Genomic DNA, 14,368 nt, shown 5'->3' with positions numbered 1-14,368 from the left:
AACAGGAAATGGGGCAGGGGGAAATCCACCTTTTTAAAGTAACTCCAGTTCTTTAAATCAGTGCCAGGGCAGAAGTGTGGGAAAGCAAAGGCCCCATGATCTACAATTCAAGCATTTATTATCCAGCACTGAGCCTATCTTATTGGTGATTCTAAGACACTGGGCCTGCTCACTGCTCTGCTCAGCCACTGCAGGGGGACCAGGGGGCTCCCCGCTCATTCATGTGCTGGCTCCTGCTGAGATTACTAACAGGAGGGCTAAATGTCGGGGAACTCAAGCGCCAGAGAAACTTGGGAGAGAATCAATTTGGCAAATGAGACTGAGCAGCCTGTAAAACCACTTGGAGTAATCTAATGAGCAACCGTTGTCGGGAACCTTGCTCTGATAACCTAACTCTGTTTGGAGACCGTTGTCCAGGGTAGGATGATAGTTGGGTTTTTATTTTGTATCTTGAGCGTTATCTTTTAATAGAGGGTCTGTTTAATTCATGTGGACACTAGGGAGGAAATTAACTGTGCTCAAACATGTTATTGAGACTTAGAAAGCATCGCCTAGTATCTCTGAAGCAGGAAAAGACTTTTTGGTTTGAGGGAGGCCTTTAAAAGAGCACAATAACTAGAAAACCCAGATGGGGTGCAATTCTTTTCACCTGTGGCAAAAATGGGGACCCCCGACCCCACCCCCGCCCCCACTCCATGTGAGACACAGCTGCATGGCAGTAGATGCCTCCAAAAGAATTCTTTCCAGCAAATGAAGCCCCTTTGCCAATTTAGACAGCAAGCGCATTTATGGACTGGTTCACAGAAATATTAACTACCTTGCTGCATGGTTCAGCATGGCTGGGGACCAGCTCTGAGCAGACAGCATCACAGACAAGCCCTGTGCACAGAGCCCGGGTGCAGCAGGTAATGCTTCTGCGGGTGAGAGCCTGATGCTGCAGCCAGTGCTTTGCCATGCTGATGCCGGACATCGCCATGCCCTCATGCCTGGCAGCTTGTGTGCGCCTCCCGGACCTGCTTTGAATTGCTCATTTCCAACTGGAAGCCCAGAGCAGACGCCTGTGATCAGCCAAGCTTAGTGCCCCCGCCTTCTCACTTGCTACAGAGAAGACCAGGCAAGGGAGTGGGCACTGGGCACAGCAGTTAAGGTGCTGCTTGGAGTGCCCTTAGGCCATTTCAGAGTGCTTGGCTTTGGGTTCTTGCTCCACTGCTGATTCTAGCTTCTTGCTAATATGCATCCTGGGAGGCAGCAGGTGTGGCCTCCCTCATGGGAGATTGAGATTGAGTTCTCAGCTGCAGCCTGACCCAGCCCCAGCTGTTAGGGACATTTGCGAGAAAATCAGCAGATGGGAGATCTATCAGAGTGTGTGTGTGTGTGTGTCTCTCTCTTGCTCTGCAATGAAATAAATTAATAAATACATGAATAAATAAATGAAAATAATAAATAATTAAAATTCAAAACAGACCAAGAAAGTAACTGTTTCGCTTCTATGGGGAGGAATCATAAGGCAGAACATTCTTTTTTTCTTTTTTGAAAGATTTATTTATTTGACAGAGTTACACAGAAGAAGAGAGAGAGAGAGATCCACCTACTGGTTTACTCCCCAAATGATCACAACAGCTGGGGCTGAGCCAGGACAAAACAGGAGCCAGAAGTTTCTTCTAGGTCTCCCACGTCGGTGCAGGGGCCCAAGCACTTTGACTATCTTCCTTTGCCTTCTCAGGTTCATTAGCAGGGAACTGGATTAGAAGAGGAGCAGCTGGGACTCGAACCAACAGTTATATGGGATGCCAGCATGGCAGGCAGCAGCTTAACCTGCTAGGCCACAGTGCCAGCCCTGGAAAATTCCAATATAAGAATCACTTTCCAGTGCTAGATAGTTGGAAAAAAGTGACAAGTGGGACTGAAAAAAATTATTTGCTTTTTTTTTACTTTATTTCATGTGCCTTTTCCCTCCCACTATAAATAGCTGTATTCTACCAAGCCTTTGGTTTTCAGTGCCCTTCATTTCACTATATGATGTTTACCTTATCACATAGATATATTTTAAATTGCTTTCCAGACTTGCATTCAGTAATATCATTGAAGAGAATAATCTATAATAACATTTTTAGGAAGAGTATTTAGGATGTTTTGTACATGAAAAAATATTTTCGCTCATTCTGGAGTCTTTTTTTTACAATTCACTATTAAATTTCAAAATAGGTTTTCTCTTCCCAGGAGCATTGCAGAGTGAGTAGGGAGAGGGACAGCTGAACAGTGGGATCTGTGCCTTCGAGCAGAGATTTCGAGAAGAGGGCTGTTTGCCTCATCTGTGTAAATAGAATCCAGGCAACAGCCTGCTCCGAGGCTGGCCTGCCCTCTCCTCAAACTGGAGATTGAGAGGAAGAAGCAGAGCCCGCACTATGACTGGCAGGCCCTGTGAGTTGAGTGAGAGAGCATGCGAGTGCTTTTAGTGTATCTTCCTGCTAGATGTTTACCAGGAATGAGCAGGTGCAAGGGCTGACCAGGTGAACATGAAGACAAGGCTGTGGCAAGTGTTAGAAGGTTCCAGCCAGCAATCAGGAACGCAGTGAAATATCCTAAGAGAATGTTGTGTTCTGACAGGTTTGTACTGTGCCTTTGCATTTTATATATGACCATGGTGGTTTTGAATTAGAGCTAATCACCTTTCCTTGGCTGCAACTCTCCTGCCTACATCGTCTTTCCTTTCATTTTGTGAAATGTGTTTGGTGCCTCTTCATTCATGGCTCCCAGTCTGGGTGCTATTCTTGGAACAACCACCCACTTGGTCACAGCTGGTGAAGCCGCAGTAGTTCCACTGTTTTTGTCTGAGGGATTGATGATAGTGTTCCATACAAAAGTCCCTCCACAAGTGGTTGGGAGTAGATATAAATTGGACAAAAAAAAGCAAAATCAACTGGCACTTATTGTAATCTATGTATACTGTGATGTCTTCCTTTAAAATGTTTGTTTATTTTCAGCTACTTGAAAGGCCAAGCAACAGAGAGAGAGAGAGAGAGAGATCCATCCATCCACTGGTTCACTCCCCAAATGCCCACAACTGCCAAGGCTGGGTCAAGAGCCCAGAACTTGATCTGGGTGTCCCATGTTGGTGGTGGAGGTCCAAACACTTGAACCTTAACCTATTGCCTCCCAGGGTGCACATTAGCAGGAAGCTGGATCAAAAGTGGAGTAACCTTGGCCGGCACCACGGCTCAATAGGCTAATCCTCCGCCTGCAGCGCCGGCACACCGGGTTCTAGTCCCGGACGGGGCTCTGCTATGGCCAGGGAGTGCAGTGGAGGATGGCCCAGGTGCTTGGGTCCTGCACCCAATGGGAGACCAGGAGAAGTACCTGGCTCCTGCCTTCGGATCAGCACAGTGCGCTGGCCGCAGTGGCCATTGGAGGGTGAACCAACGGCAAAGGAAGACCTTTCTCTCTGTCTCTCTCTCACTGTCCACTCTGCCTGTCAAAAAAAAAAAAAAAAAGTGGAGTAACCATGACTCAAACTGCTGCTCTAACATGGGGACATGGTGGGTGCGCATCCCGAACGTCAGCTAAACCTGCTGCACCACAATGCTCACCATGTGATTTCTTTTCATTTTAGCATGTGGGCCTGATGTTTGGCCAACCCTGTAAGTTTCTGTAAGTTCTGAGAACAAAGAAAAGAAGCTCATAGATTTCTGTATCCTCCATAGTATGTAGTGTGATACCTGTATGTAATAGTTTAGTGGGCATCCCCCACCCATCTAGTGCTATTTGAAACACTGCCCGCAATAAAGCAAATAGCATAACATTCAGATCAGCCAAATTTATTTATTGATTGATTTATTTTAAAGATTTATTTATTTGAAAGTCAGAGTTATACAGAGAGAGGAGAGGCAGAGAGAGAGAGAGAGAGAGAGAGAGAGAGAGAGAGAGAGATCCTCCATCAATGGTTCACTCCCCAGTTGGCTGCAATGGCTGGAGCTGTGCTGATCTGAAGCCAGGAGCCAGGAACTTCCTCTGGGTCTCCCACATGGGTGAAGGGGCCCAAGGACTTGGGCCATCTTCTACTGGGTTCCCAGGCCATAGCAGGGAGCTGGATTGGAAGTGGGGCAGCTGGGACTCGAACTGGTACCCATATGGGATGCTGGTGCCTCAGGCCAGGATGTTAACCCGCTGCGCCACAGCGCCGCCTGAGATCGGTCAAATTTAAATGACTGCACATTTACCACGAGCATGTCAACCATAAATTTTTTTTACTGAAAATATTAAACTGAAGCTGCTTTGCTGATATAGGAAAAGTCAGTACAGAATCGCAGATGCCAAGTAAGGACAAGAAAGGGAGCTTTCCTGATTAAATAGTCAAATCCTCAGAGCTTCAGGCAGCCCTGAGATGCACCATGCTCACAGCGCATTTATTTAGCATACCCTTGTGCCTACTGAGTTAACTTACTTGACCATTAAGATGTTATATAGCAGGTTCTATGGTTAGCCCATTTTAGACATAAGCAAAATGAGACCACAGCATTACTCTGCTCTGTCCCTAGGCGGGCTGCCCCCTGAGCCCACCTGTTCTCCACCGTGCTATGTGCCTCTTCTCAAGGCTATCCAGTAATGTGGTGGCAGAACTCTGCTCTCCTGCTGCCCAGACCTGGACTCTTCAGAGTTCCTGTTTTCATCCTCAGTGCTAGAAATATTGATAAGTCCTTCATCATACATTTTTCAGAATAAAATTACATTTTCATGCAAGAAAATCTCTGGTGCTTGCTAATGAATACATTTTGAGTAAATATGGTATGAAACAAAGATGTTATTCCAGGTTAATTGATGGGAAATGTTGATTCTTCTTCAGCAGACAAATAGACTGTATATGTCAAACTGTGTAAGAAATTTCAAGGGGCCAGCACTGTGGCTTAGCAGGTAAAGCCTCCACCTGCAGTGCCAGCATCCCATATGGACACTGGTTGGAGTCCTGGCTGCTCCACTTCTGGTCCAGCTCTCTGCTATAACATTTGGGGAGTGAACCAGTGGTTGGAAGATATCTCTCTCTGCTTCTGCCTCTCTGTAACTCTGCCTTTCAAATAAGTAAATAATAATAAAAGTGGAGCAGCAGGACTCAAACCAGCTCTGCCTTTCAAATCTTTAAAAAAATTCAAACCTTACATTATATATCTCTTTTCTTCATTCTTTCATTTTCCTGCTTATTTATAAATTGTAAAGACTAGGTAACAAAGTTGTATCTTTAGCATTTTATTGAAATACAGTATGCATACTAGGAAATACATATAAGTGTACAGAGGAATGAGTTTTTGTTCTCTGATCATACTCATAACCAACACCCAAATTAAGAACAAAATACCCTAAAGATCCTTACTATTCCCCAACTCCATTTCTTTTTTAACATGGGGGAAAAAACAGTATATTGTCATTTACATGGTATGATTCAGTGAGGAAATATTTATAATTATATATCAAATGATATGACATCCAGACAGTTTTTATACTCTATATGTTAATTACGATAAATAAGAGAAGGCATGTGATACTTCTCTTTTTGGGTCCCGCTTATTTCACTTAACATAATCTCCAGTTGTATCCATTTTGTTGGACATATAGGGTTTCATTCCATTTTCTGGCTGAGTAATATTCCACTGTGTATATATGCCATGTTTTCTTTATCCAGTCATCAGTTGATGGGCATCAAGGTTGATTCTGTATCATAGGAATTGTTCATTGAACTGCTATAAATGTGAGAGTGCAACTATCTCCTTCATGTGCTTATTTCATTTTATGTGAATACATTCCCAGGAGTGGGATAGCTGGGTCATATCTAGGTTTATTTTTAGTTTTCTGTGGAATCTCCATACTGTCTTCCAATATGACTGTACCAACTTGCATTGCTACCAACAGTGTGTTAGGTACCTTTTTCTCCACATCCTCACAGTATTTATTGTTTCAGGATTTGGAGATAATGGCCATTGAGGTGATGCCTCATTGTGGTTTTTATTTGCATTTACCCGATGGTTAGTGATCTTGCACCTTTTATTGCTTTTTATTTTGTTATTTCTTCAGAACATTTACTTAGGATTGAATGATGTGATTTTAACACGTCTGTCCTGATAGCTCCGTGATGAAGATGATAGCCAGAAGTTTAGGGGAATTAAAGGCTGCTCATAAATATGGGTCAAAGAGCGTGCTATATCCTTTTAACATTAAATGTGTGATCCAGTTCTTTCCTCATAAAGAGTTACAAAGGTTGATGTTAGAGAGACACTCAAAATATAGTAATAGTCATACATTTAAGATTACAGCACATAGAAAAGATTTTGCAGGGTTGGCATTGTGGTATAGCAGTTTAAACCACCATCTGCAACACTGGCAACCCAGATGGGTGCTGTTTTGAGTCCCAGCTGCTCCACTTCTGATCCAGCTCCCTGCTAACGTGCTTAGGAAAAGAAGCAGAAGATGGTCCAAGTCTTTGGGCTACTGCACCCATCTGGAAGACCCAGATGGAGTTTCAAGCTCCTGACTTTGGTCTGTCCTAACCAAGGCTGTTGTGGGTGTTTTGGAAATGAACCAGCAGATAGAGGAATGACCTCTCTGTCTCTCCCTCTCTGTCACTCTGCCTTTCAAATGGAGAAATATTTTTTTAAAAAATCATGTATCACCAATATTTGCTTATTTATATTTTGATGATGAAATGTTGCTCTTTCGTCAGCACCATTTTCTACCTGTTTCTTCAGCAATCTTTCCCTCTCTGCAGTGTCTGTCCTGGCTTCCAGGAGCATTGCTGTCAGTCAGTCAGCCTCCTGAGCTTGCTCCCTGCCTCCTGTCCCTCTCTTTTGTTACCTTTGTGTGTGGGTTTGAGACATACCCTTTTGGAAGAGTCAAAACCTGCATAATCCATAAGACAATCATTTTTACTTGCTCCTCTTTATCCTTTTCATTGTTGTTTTGAGACTTTCCAAAGAAATTCTTCCTCATTTTTAACAATTACCTATTTCTTGTATATTTTCCTACCAATATAGCATAACTTACTATATTCAGACTTGTTACTTTGCTGTAATTGGAACTTAGGAAAAGTCATAAGAATGCTACCACCTAACACCCTTTACCCAGGTTGAGTTACTTGTATTTTGCCTCATCTGCTCTTTTCCCCTCCCCTCTGCACACATGCATTCTCACACATACACTTACTTTTCTCTACACCACTGGAGAGGAAATTGGAGTTCTTTTCACTCCTAAATATTTACATATGTATTTCCTAAAAACAGAGACAACCTTTTGCATAATCTTCATATAGTTTACAAAATCAGGAAATTTGTCAATGATACAGTATTTTATTTAATTCATGTGCTCACTATTGTCCTAATAATGGTTTTTATAGTGACTTTTTGTAATGCAAAATCATACATTGCATTTAATTGCCTTTTCTCATTAGCCTCTTAAGTTGCACAGTTTCTCAACCTTCCTTCAACGTTTCTGAAAAGCACAGGCTAAGTACTTTTTTAATTGTCAACCAGTGCAAGTTTTTCTGATGTTTCCTAATGATTAGGTTCTGTTTATACTTTTTAGGTAGGAAGTGTTGTGTGCATCACCAAGCATATGAGTCTAAAGCCATTGTCATTTTTATTCTCTCTCAACTCTGCTATCAAGTGCATTTAGTGAGCCTTGTTTTCCATATTATATTTCTCTGTATTTTCCATTTGGCTCTTTTTAAAAAAAATATAGTTCCCATTTCTATGCCAACATTCACTCTGTATATTCTATGGAAATTGCTGTATTAACATTCTTGTCTGCCATTTTTATATAAATCATCTTGGCCCAGTTTCTATTGACTACTTTTTCCTTGACTATAGATTGCTTTTTCTTTATTAACTTCTATGCACGTCTACTAATTTTCTTATCATATATTGAACTTTAGGAATGATATAGCACAAACTCTGGATTCTGTTATCTTTTTGAAAACTTGTACTTTATTTCAGTAGGCAGTTAACCCAGTTAGATTCATAACCTCTGTCTCCTTTCAGTCGGCAACAGATAAAACCGTAGTCCATTTTTCCCAACCCATTCAGCAGCCACCTTCTGTCAAGTTGTGTTGGATTTCCCTCATGAATGTATATGTAATTTAAGGTCCAAAGAAGGTGAAGTTAATTAGGCAGTCCCAGTTCTATCCTCTGACTCCTCAACCAATATAGCTGATACTTTGTGCTGGAGATTTAGCTGGCAATGCTACTGAGATGGGAGTTGTCCTTTGGTGTAATTGTAAAGCTTCACAATGGCAGATCTTACCCAATACAAATGGCTTCTTTTAAAAAAAAAAAAATGTTGTTCTTTGTTTGAAGGACAGAGAAAGAGGGATAGGGAGAGAAGGACAGAGATCGCTCATCTTCTGGTTCACTCTACAAATGCCTGTGACAGCAGAGGCTGGACCAGGCTAAATCCAGGGGCCAGGAATTCAGTCCATGTCTCCCAAATGAGAGGCAGGACTCAACTACCTGAGCCATCACCTGCTGCCTCCCAGAGTGTGCTAAAGCAGGGAGCGGGAATTGAGAACAGAGCCAGGACTGAATTCCAGGCATTCCAACTCAGGATGCAGGTGTCCTCCAGTGCTGTGGAGTTAGCTTATTTCTAATAGGAAGGTTTAGCCCTGCACCCTGTTAATCCTTTTATTGACCTTGAGTCTTTAAGCCATTATGTTTTACATTATTTCAAAAGTTTATATTTAGTCTTTTCAGGAGAGGTTGTTTAATAGAAGTATTTTTCCATTACTGATGTTGGGATTTTCTCTGATATATTCAATAATTATGAAACTACAACCACTATCTAATTACAAAAACCATTCATCTAGAGTTTAAGATGGCCTGTGCTCTAAATCTGTACTTGCCTCTAAGTGTTTTTGCAGAGGAAAACACTGTGCAAAGTCACATCATTTTAAAAGTGAATTAAAAATGCTTTCAGTTCTGGGCACTTGCTCTGTGCTTTATGTGCATTGTCTCATTTGATATTATAAAGTAGTTACTATTGCTCTGTTGTATAAATAGGGGAACCACACAGAACTGGTCTTTAGACAACTTAGCAAAGTTATATAGCTAATAACATTTGAAACAAAACTTTATACTATATCTCCTGGTCTTTTAAGCAAAAAAATGTGGAGTAGAAAGGTCAAGGAAGTTTAAGTTTTTATTCACTTGAGAGGTACAAAGACACAGCAGGAGAGCAGACCAACTGATTGAGTGAGAGAGAGAGAGAACTCCCATCTACTGGTTTACTTCCCAAAGGCTCACAATGTCCAGGGCTAGACTAAGGCCAAATGTGGGTGTTGAATGCAATCCTTGTCTCCCACATGGATGGCAGGAACTCAATTACTTGATCCATTACTTGCTTCTTCCCAGCATTTGTATTAGCATGAAACTGGAGTCAGCAGCTAGAGCTGGGATTTGAACTTAGGTAATAGGATGTGGGAGGCAGGCATCTTAATAAGCAACTTAACTGCTAAATGCCCTTATTAAAGGCTAAATACCCTTCCCATGGAAATGTTTTTAATAGAAAAAATTATTTTTTAAATATGGGAGAGTTTTATATGCTGACTGCAAAGAGCTTTGTGGAATGGCAGATGTTTAATATTTATGAAGAGCAAGGTGATAGTGATGGAGAGGTGATAGCCCCAGAGTGACAGGAGGGGATGAAGTTAATTGCTGAAGGATTGTCTGACATTAAACAGATGGAAGCCTTTATCCCTTAAATTGAAGGGAAGGGCATAAGGATTGATGTGGCTCTAAAGCAAAGCTTAAGGGAGGAGACAGGAGATGGAGGTGGAATGAGTGAGGCTGAGAGTCAGTTAAGTGGTCACTGGGTGGTATTTTTGAGAAGGGCGGCAGAAGTTTGAAATATGCCCTGTAGTATACACAGAGGAGGCTGAGCAAAGTCAGGCAGAGTGATTGATGGCTGGTGCTCTTATCTCGGTGGAGTTTGGAGACATCTGTTTGTTAGTGCATCTGCTGCGAGGTGATAGGATTCAAAAAGACGTACACTGAGCTAGGACAAGTGCTACAAGGACAAAGATGAAAAGAATTATGGAGGCTTTCATAGTTGTGTGCTTGTATAAATGTCAGGGAGGAGTCGAGTTGTTCTCCAGGTGGAACTCTTGGGTTTGATTCTGAAGTACAGGAGGAAGTTGTTGGAAAAGTGAAGTAGCCTGATGGTCCGTAGCAAAGAGACACCCTGGGCACTGTGTGAGCTTGAGACCAGTGGGACACTGAATGAACACCTTGACTCAAACCCCAAGGAGCCACCTGACAGGAGGGAAGCTACTAAGTTGGCCTTTAGTAGTTGTGTTATAAAGCAAGGATAGCACTTAAAAATCGACAGTGAAGTAAATGGTAAAGCTTGTATTTTAAAGTGAAGCTAAAATCAGACCTCATTTGGTTTTTTTTCTGACATTGCTGTTAAGGATTTTTTCTTTTTTTGCAGTTAATATATTTTGAATTTTCTTTACACTTTTACATATGCCTCCTAACTCCAATCTATTGTGTGATGCCTTTTAGAAGAGTTAATTGTGGTTTAGTCAAATTTGTTTGAGGCACCCATATGAATAAGATATGAATAAAACAAATTATGGTATTATGACAGCACTGTTGTGCCCCAAATCTTATCTGATCTACTTAGGAAGTAACCCCTGAATTTTCAAACAGTAGTATAAAAAGTAATTACTTGAGGAATTACTTCTATCCCTGATCACCCATTGGTGGGATCCATCCCAATGCTACTCAGCAACTCTTCTTCAAAGCAGAAAGCGTCCCAGAGTAAATAAGCACCCTCTCTGACCTTGCGTTGGGCAGCCAGGCGTCTTCTCCTTTTGGTGCCATGACGGTGTGACTGTGAGGGAGATGGGCAGTGAGTTTTCACAGCAGAAGGAGGAACAGTAGTCCTCACACCTGACAGGTCGTGAGAATAGCACCTTACTCTTACGACTAACGTAGGCGCTGACCCACTCTGCAGTGCATTTGTGTTTAACGTTGAGAGATCCTCTCTGCAGTGCATTTGTGTTTAACGTTGAGACGAGAAAGCAAAGGCCTTTCCGTGTCTTTAATCGAGGAGCTCTGCTTTAATCTCGAGGGAGTGCTGCTGGGCTGCTTCTCTGGTTGGGCAGGTGAGGTACTTGGGCCAACCTGACTGCTGCATCCCAGCTGAGGCTGTGTTCTTTGGCCTTCCCTGGCACCTGCGACAGCAGAGCAGGGAGAACCTACAGGAATGTGTTAGAGTGTAGCTGCAGGGTGGCGCATGTATTCCAATTAGAGAATGCTGCTTCTCCAGAAAGCACCAGTCCCAGGGGGCTGTGGCCTGGTAAGCAGACTGTCTGTGACAGCAAAGGCAAGGGTAGCCCCATGACCCTGTGCAGGCAGGTAGCACCCACCCCATACTGGGCCAATAGTCTGAATGGGGAACAGCTGTAGTTTTGCTCTGACTCACCCCTGCCATTGGTCTCTCTTGGGCAGTGCACAAGCCACATCATCAGGAGTACTCTGGGAAAGCGTGTGGTGGAATTAGAGGCAGGCATGACATCAGGGTCAGAGACCCTGAAGCAGAATCATGTTCTGGAAACACTGGGACCACCAATGTAGCTGTGAGAGCAAGTGGGATTGAAATGGAAGACAAGGTCAGACTTTGGGTTCACTGTCACTGATTATAGTTTTTTTAAGGTAGTATTCAAGCCTTTGTAGTTTTCAAAGAACTTTCACATACGATTTGTATAACGGTCTACCCTAAGAAGCTCAAAGAAATTAGATTACTTACCAAAGTTTTGAAATCTATGCATTTTTTTTTCATGACTGATGCATTTCATGAACTTGAAGACTTCTAAACACGGGCTTTAAAATTTTTTTGGCACAAAATAAACTTTTCTTTTAATTTTATTTTCAATGCCCTTTTTGTAGTCCCTCATACAGGAGCTAGGGATTTAACTGGTCCTCTATACCCCAAAAGCTAGTTAGCAATTTCTTTATTTTTAATTTGTTTTTTAATTTTCATTGTCTTTGAAAGACAGAAAGAGACATATCTCCTATCTGCTGTCACTTCCCAAATGCCTGCACAGCCAGGGATGGGCCAAGACAAAGCTAAGAATCCAGATTTTCAATGTGGGTGGCAGAGTTCCAAGTACTGGAGCCATCAGCTGCTGCCTCCCAGGGTGCATATTAGCAGGAGGCTGGAACTGGAAGTGGAGCTGAGATTGGAATTAGAAGTATAGCCTGGGGCTTGAATCCAGCACTCTGATTTGGGATGCAGCATCTTAACCACTGCACCAGATGCCCGCCCCCAGTTAGTAATTTCAAATCATTAAACCTTTTCATTTTTATTTCATTAGATCCCTCACAGAGCTATATTTTTATAAAAACAGACATTTTTGAACTCCATGTTGTGATTGGAAGTATCTGATTATTGTTCTCTTCCTGTAGTTAATGTTAACAGATTTTTAAAATTTCCCCATTGTTGTAACTTATGTTTTTCACAAGACCATTTATACCTATTATCATTTTAATGCAACTTTATTCTCTCATAAAACATGTTGAAAATGTGGCACTTTTTCCAATGCCAAGTATGTAATGGTTACAAAATCAATAAAAGTCACAGAAAAAGCACTTCTGGGCAGAGGGGAGAATGTTCACTAAATTAATCCGGGTTTTCCTGCGGATTTCTTCCAGCTGGAAATGGAAAAGCTTCAGCTGCAAGCCCTGGACCAGGAGCACCAGAAGCTGGCGGCTCGCCTGGAGGAGGAGCGCGGCAAGAACCGGCACGTGGTGCTGATGCTGGTGAAGGAGTGTAAGCAGCTCTCGGGTAAGGTCATCGAGGAGGCCCAGAAGCTGGAGGAGGTCATGGCCAGCCTGGAAGAGGAGAAGAAGAAGACGAACGACTTGGAAGAGCAGCTGTGCACTGAGAAACGCCGAAGCGCCGAGATGGAAGCGCAGATGGAAAAGCAGCTCTCCGAGTTCGACACGGAACGGGAGCAGCTGCGTGCCAAGCTGAACCGAGAGGAAGCCCACACCACCGACCTCAAAGAGGAGATAGACAAGATGAAGAAGATGATCGAGCAACTGAAAAGGGGGAGCGACAGCAAACCGAGCCTGTCTCTCCCGCGCAAGACAAAAGACAGGCGTCTGGCTTCTGTGTCTGTGGCCACCGAAGGACCTGTGACGAGGGCTGTTGCTTGTCAGACAGACCCAGTGACGGAAAGCACTGACCACGTGAGGAAGTTGCCTTTGACGGTACCTGCCAAGCCCTCGGCCGGGAGCCCCCTCGTGTCTGCCAACACAAAAGGGAACGTGTGCCCCCACGCCGCGCCGGGCAGACCAGGTATGGACAGGCAGGCCTCCCACGGGGACTTAATGGGCTCTTCTGCACCCACCATCCCAGCTGCAAGTGCAAGCCGCATGGAGGCAAATGGACCAAGCCCTGGCTCCACACCGGATCTCACAAGTAGCACGCCCCCTATTCCCAGTGGCACCACTCCTGCCCCGGCTCACGCGCCTGGGGTGGCCACCCAGAGCCCTGTGCCCGCAGCGCCTGGGCACGGCCTACACTCACCGTGTGCCACCACGGCTTTGCATCCAGGCCTCAACCCACGCATCCAAGCAGCCAGGTTTAGATTTCAAGGCAACGCAAACGACCCCGACCAAAATGGAAACACCACCCAGAGTCCTCCATCAAGAGACGTCTCTCCTACAAGTCGCGACAACCTAGTGGCCAAACAGCTAGCTCGGAACACTGTGACCCAAGCTCTGTCGAGGTTCACAAGTCCTCAAGTGGGTACTCCCCCCAGGCCGGGAGTGCCCCCGACAGGGGATGTGGCCACCCACCCTCCAGTCAGTCGGAGTGGTTTGAAGACTCCCGGCGGAGCGCGAGTCGATAGAGGAAATCCTCCTCCCATCCCCCCGAAAAAACCAGGGCTGTCCCAGACGCCTTCTCCACCCCACCCCCAACTCAAGATTCCGGTGGACAGCAGCAGGGCCTCCAGTGCGGGGGCCAAAGTTGAAAACAAAACTGTGGCTTCGCCTCCTTCCAGCTTGCCCCCCGGGAGCAGGGTCATTACAGAAGAGAACCCCCCTAAGTCTTCCTCCCCTCAGCTGCCACCAAAGCCGTCCATAGAGCTAACTGTGGCACCTGCAGGCTGTGCCGTTTCCGCCCTGGCTGCGTCTCAGGTGGGTGCCTGGCCTGCTGAAACCCTTGGACTGAAGCCACCTGCATGTTCAGACAGTTCCCTTGTCATTCCCAACACCATTGCCTTTCGCTCTTCCATAAACCCTGTTAGTGCCTCAACCAGTAGGCCAGGTGCCTCAGACAGCCTCCTGGTAACAGCATCAGGTAAAGGGATTGAAATATTACA

At 44.2% G+C, this 14,368-nt stretch overlaps 1 protein-coding gene across 6 annotated transcripts in view; it reads left to right on the top strand.

The window, feature by feature from the left end:
- Nucleotides 1-14,368, top strand: part of CTTNBP2 (cortactin binding protein 2) — a 192,046-nt gene that overhangs the window by 95,396 nt on the left and 82,282 nt on the right. For 5 of the 6 annotated variants that reach the window (XR_011387007.1, XM_070069817.1, NM_001171037.1 and 2 more), the window contains 1 exon segment: nucleotides 12,690-14,346. Coding sequence is in view for 4 of the 6 variants with exons in the window: in XM_070069817.1 (XP_069925918.1) it covers nucleotides 12,690-14,346 (1,657 nt within the window). In the remaining 2 variants the exon portion in view is untranslated. 6 annotated transcript variants of the gene reach the window in all.

This window comes from Oryctolagus cuniculus, chromosome 3 (genome assembly GCF_964237555.1).
Source record: "Oryctolagus cuniculus chromosome 3, mOryCun1.1, whole genome shotgun sequence".
Taxonomy (NCBI): Eukaryota; Metazoa; Chordata; class Mammalia; order Lagomorpha; family Leporidae; genus Oryctolagus; species Oryctolagus cuniculus.
This window is presented reverse-complemented; position numbering and strand designations above follow the sequence as displayed.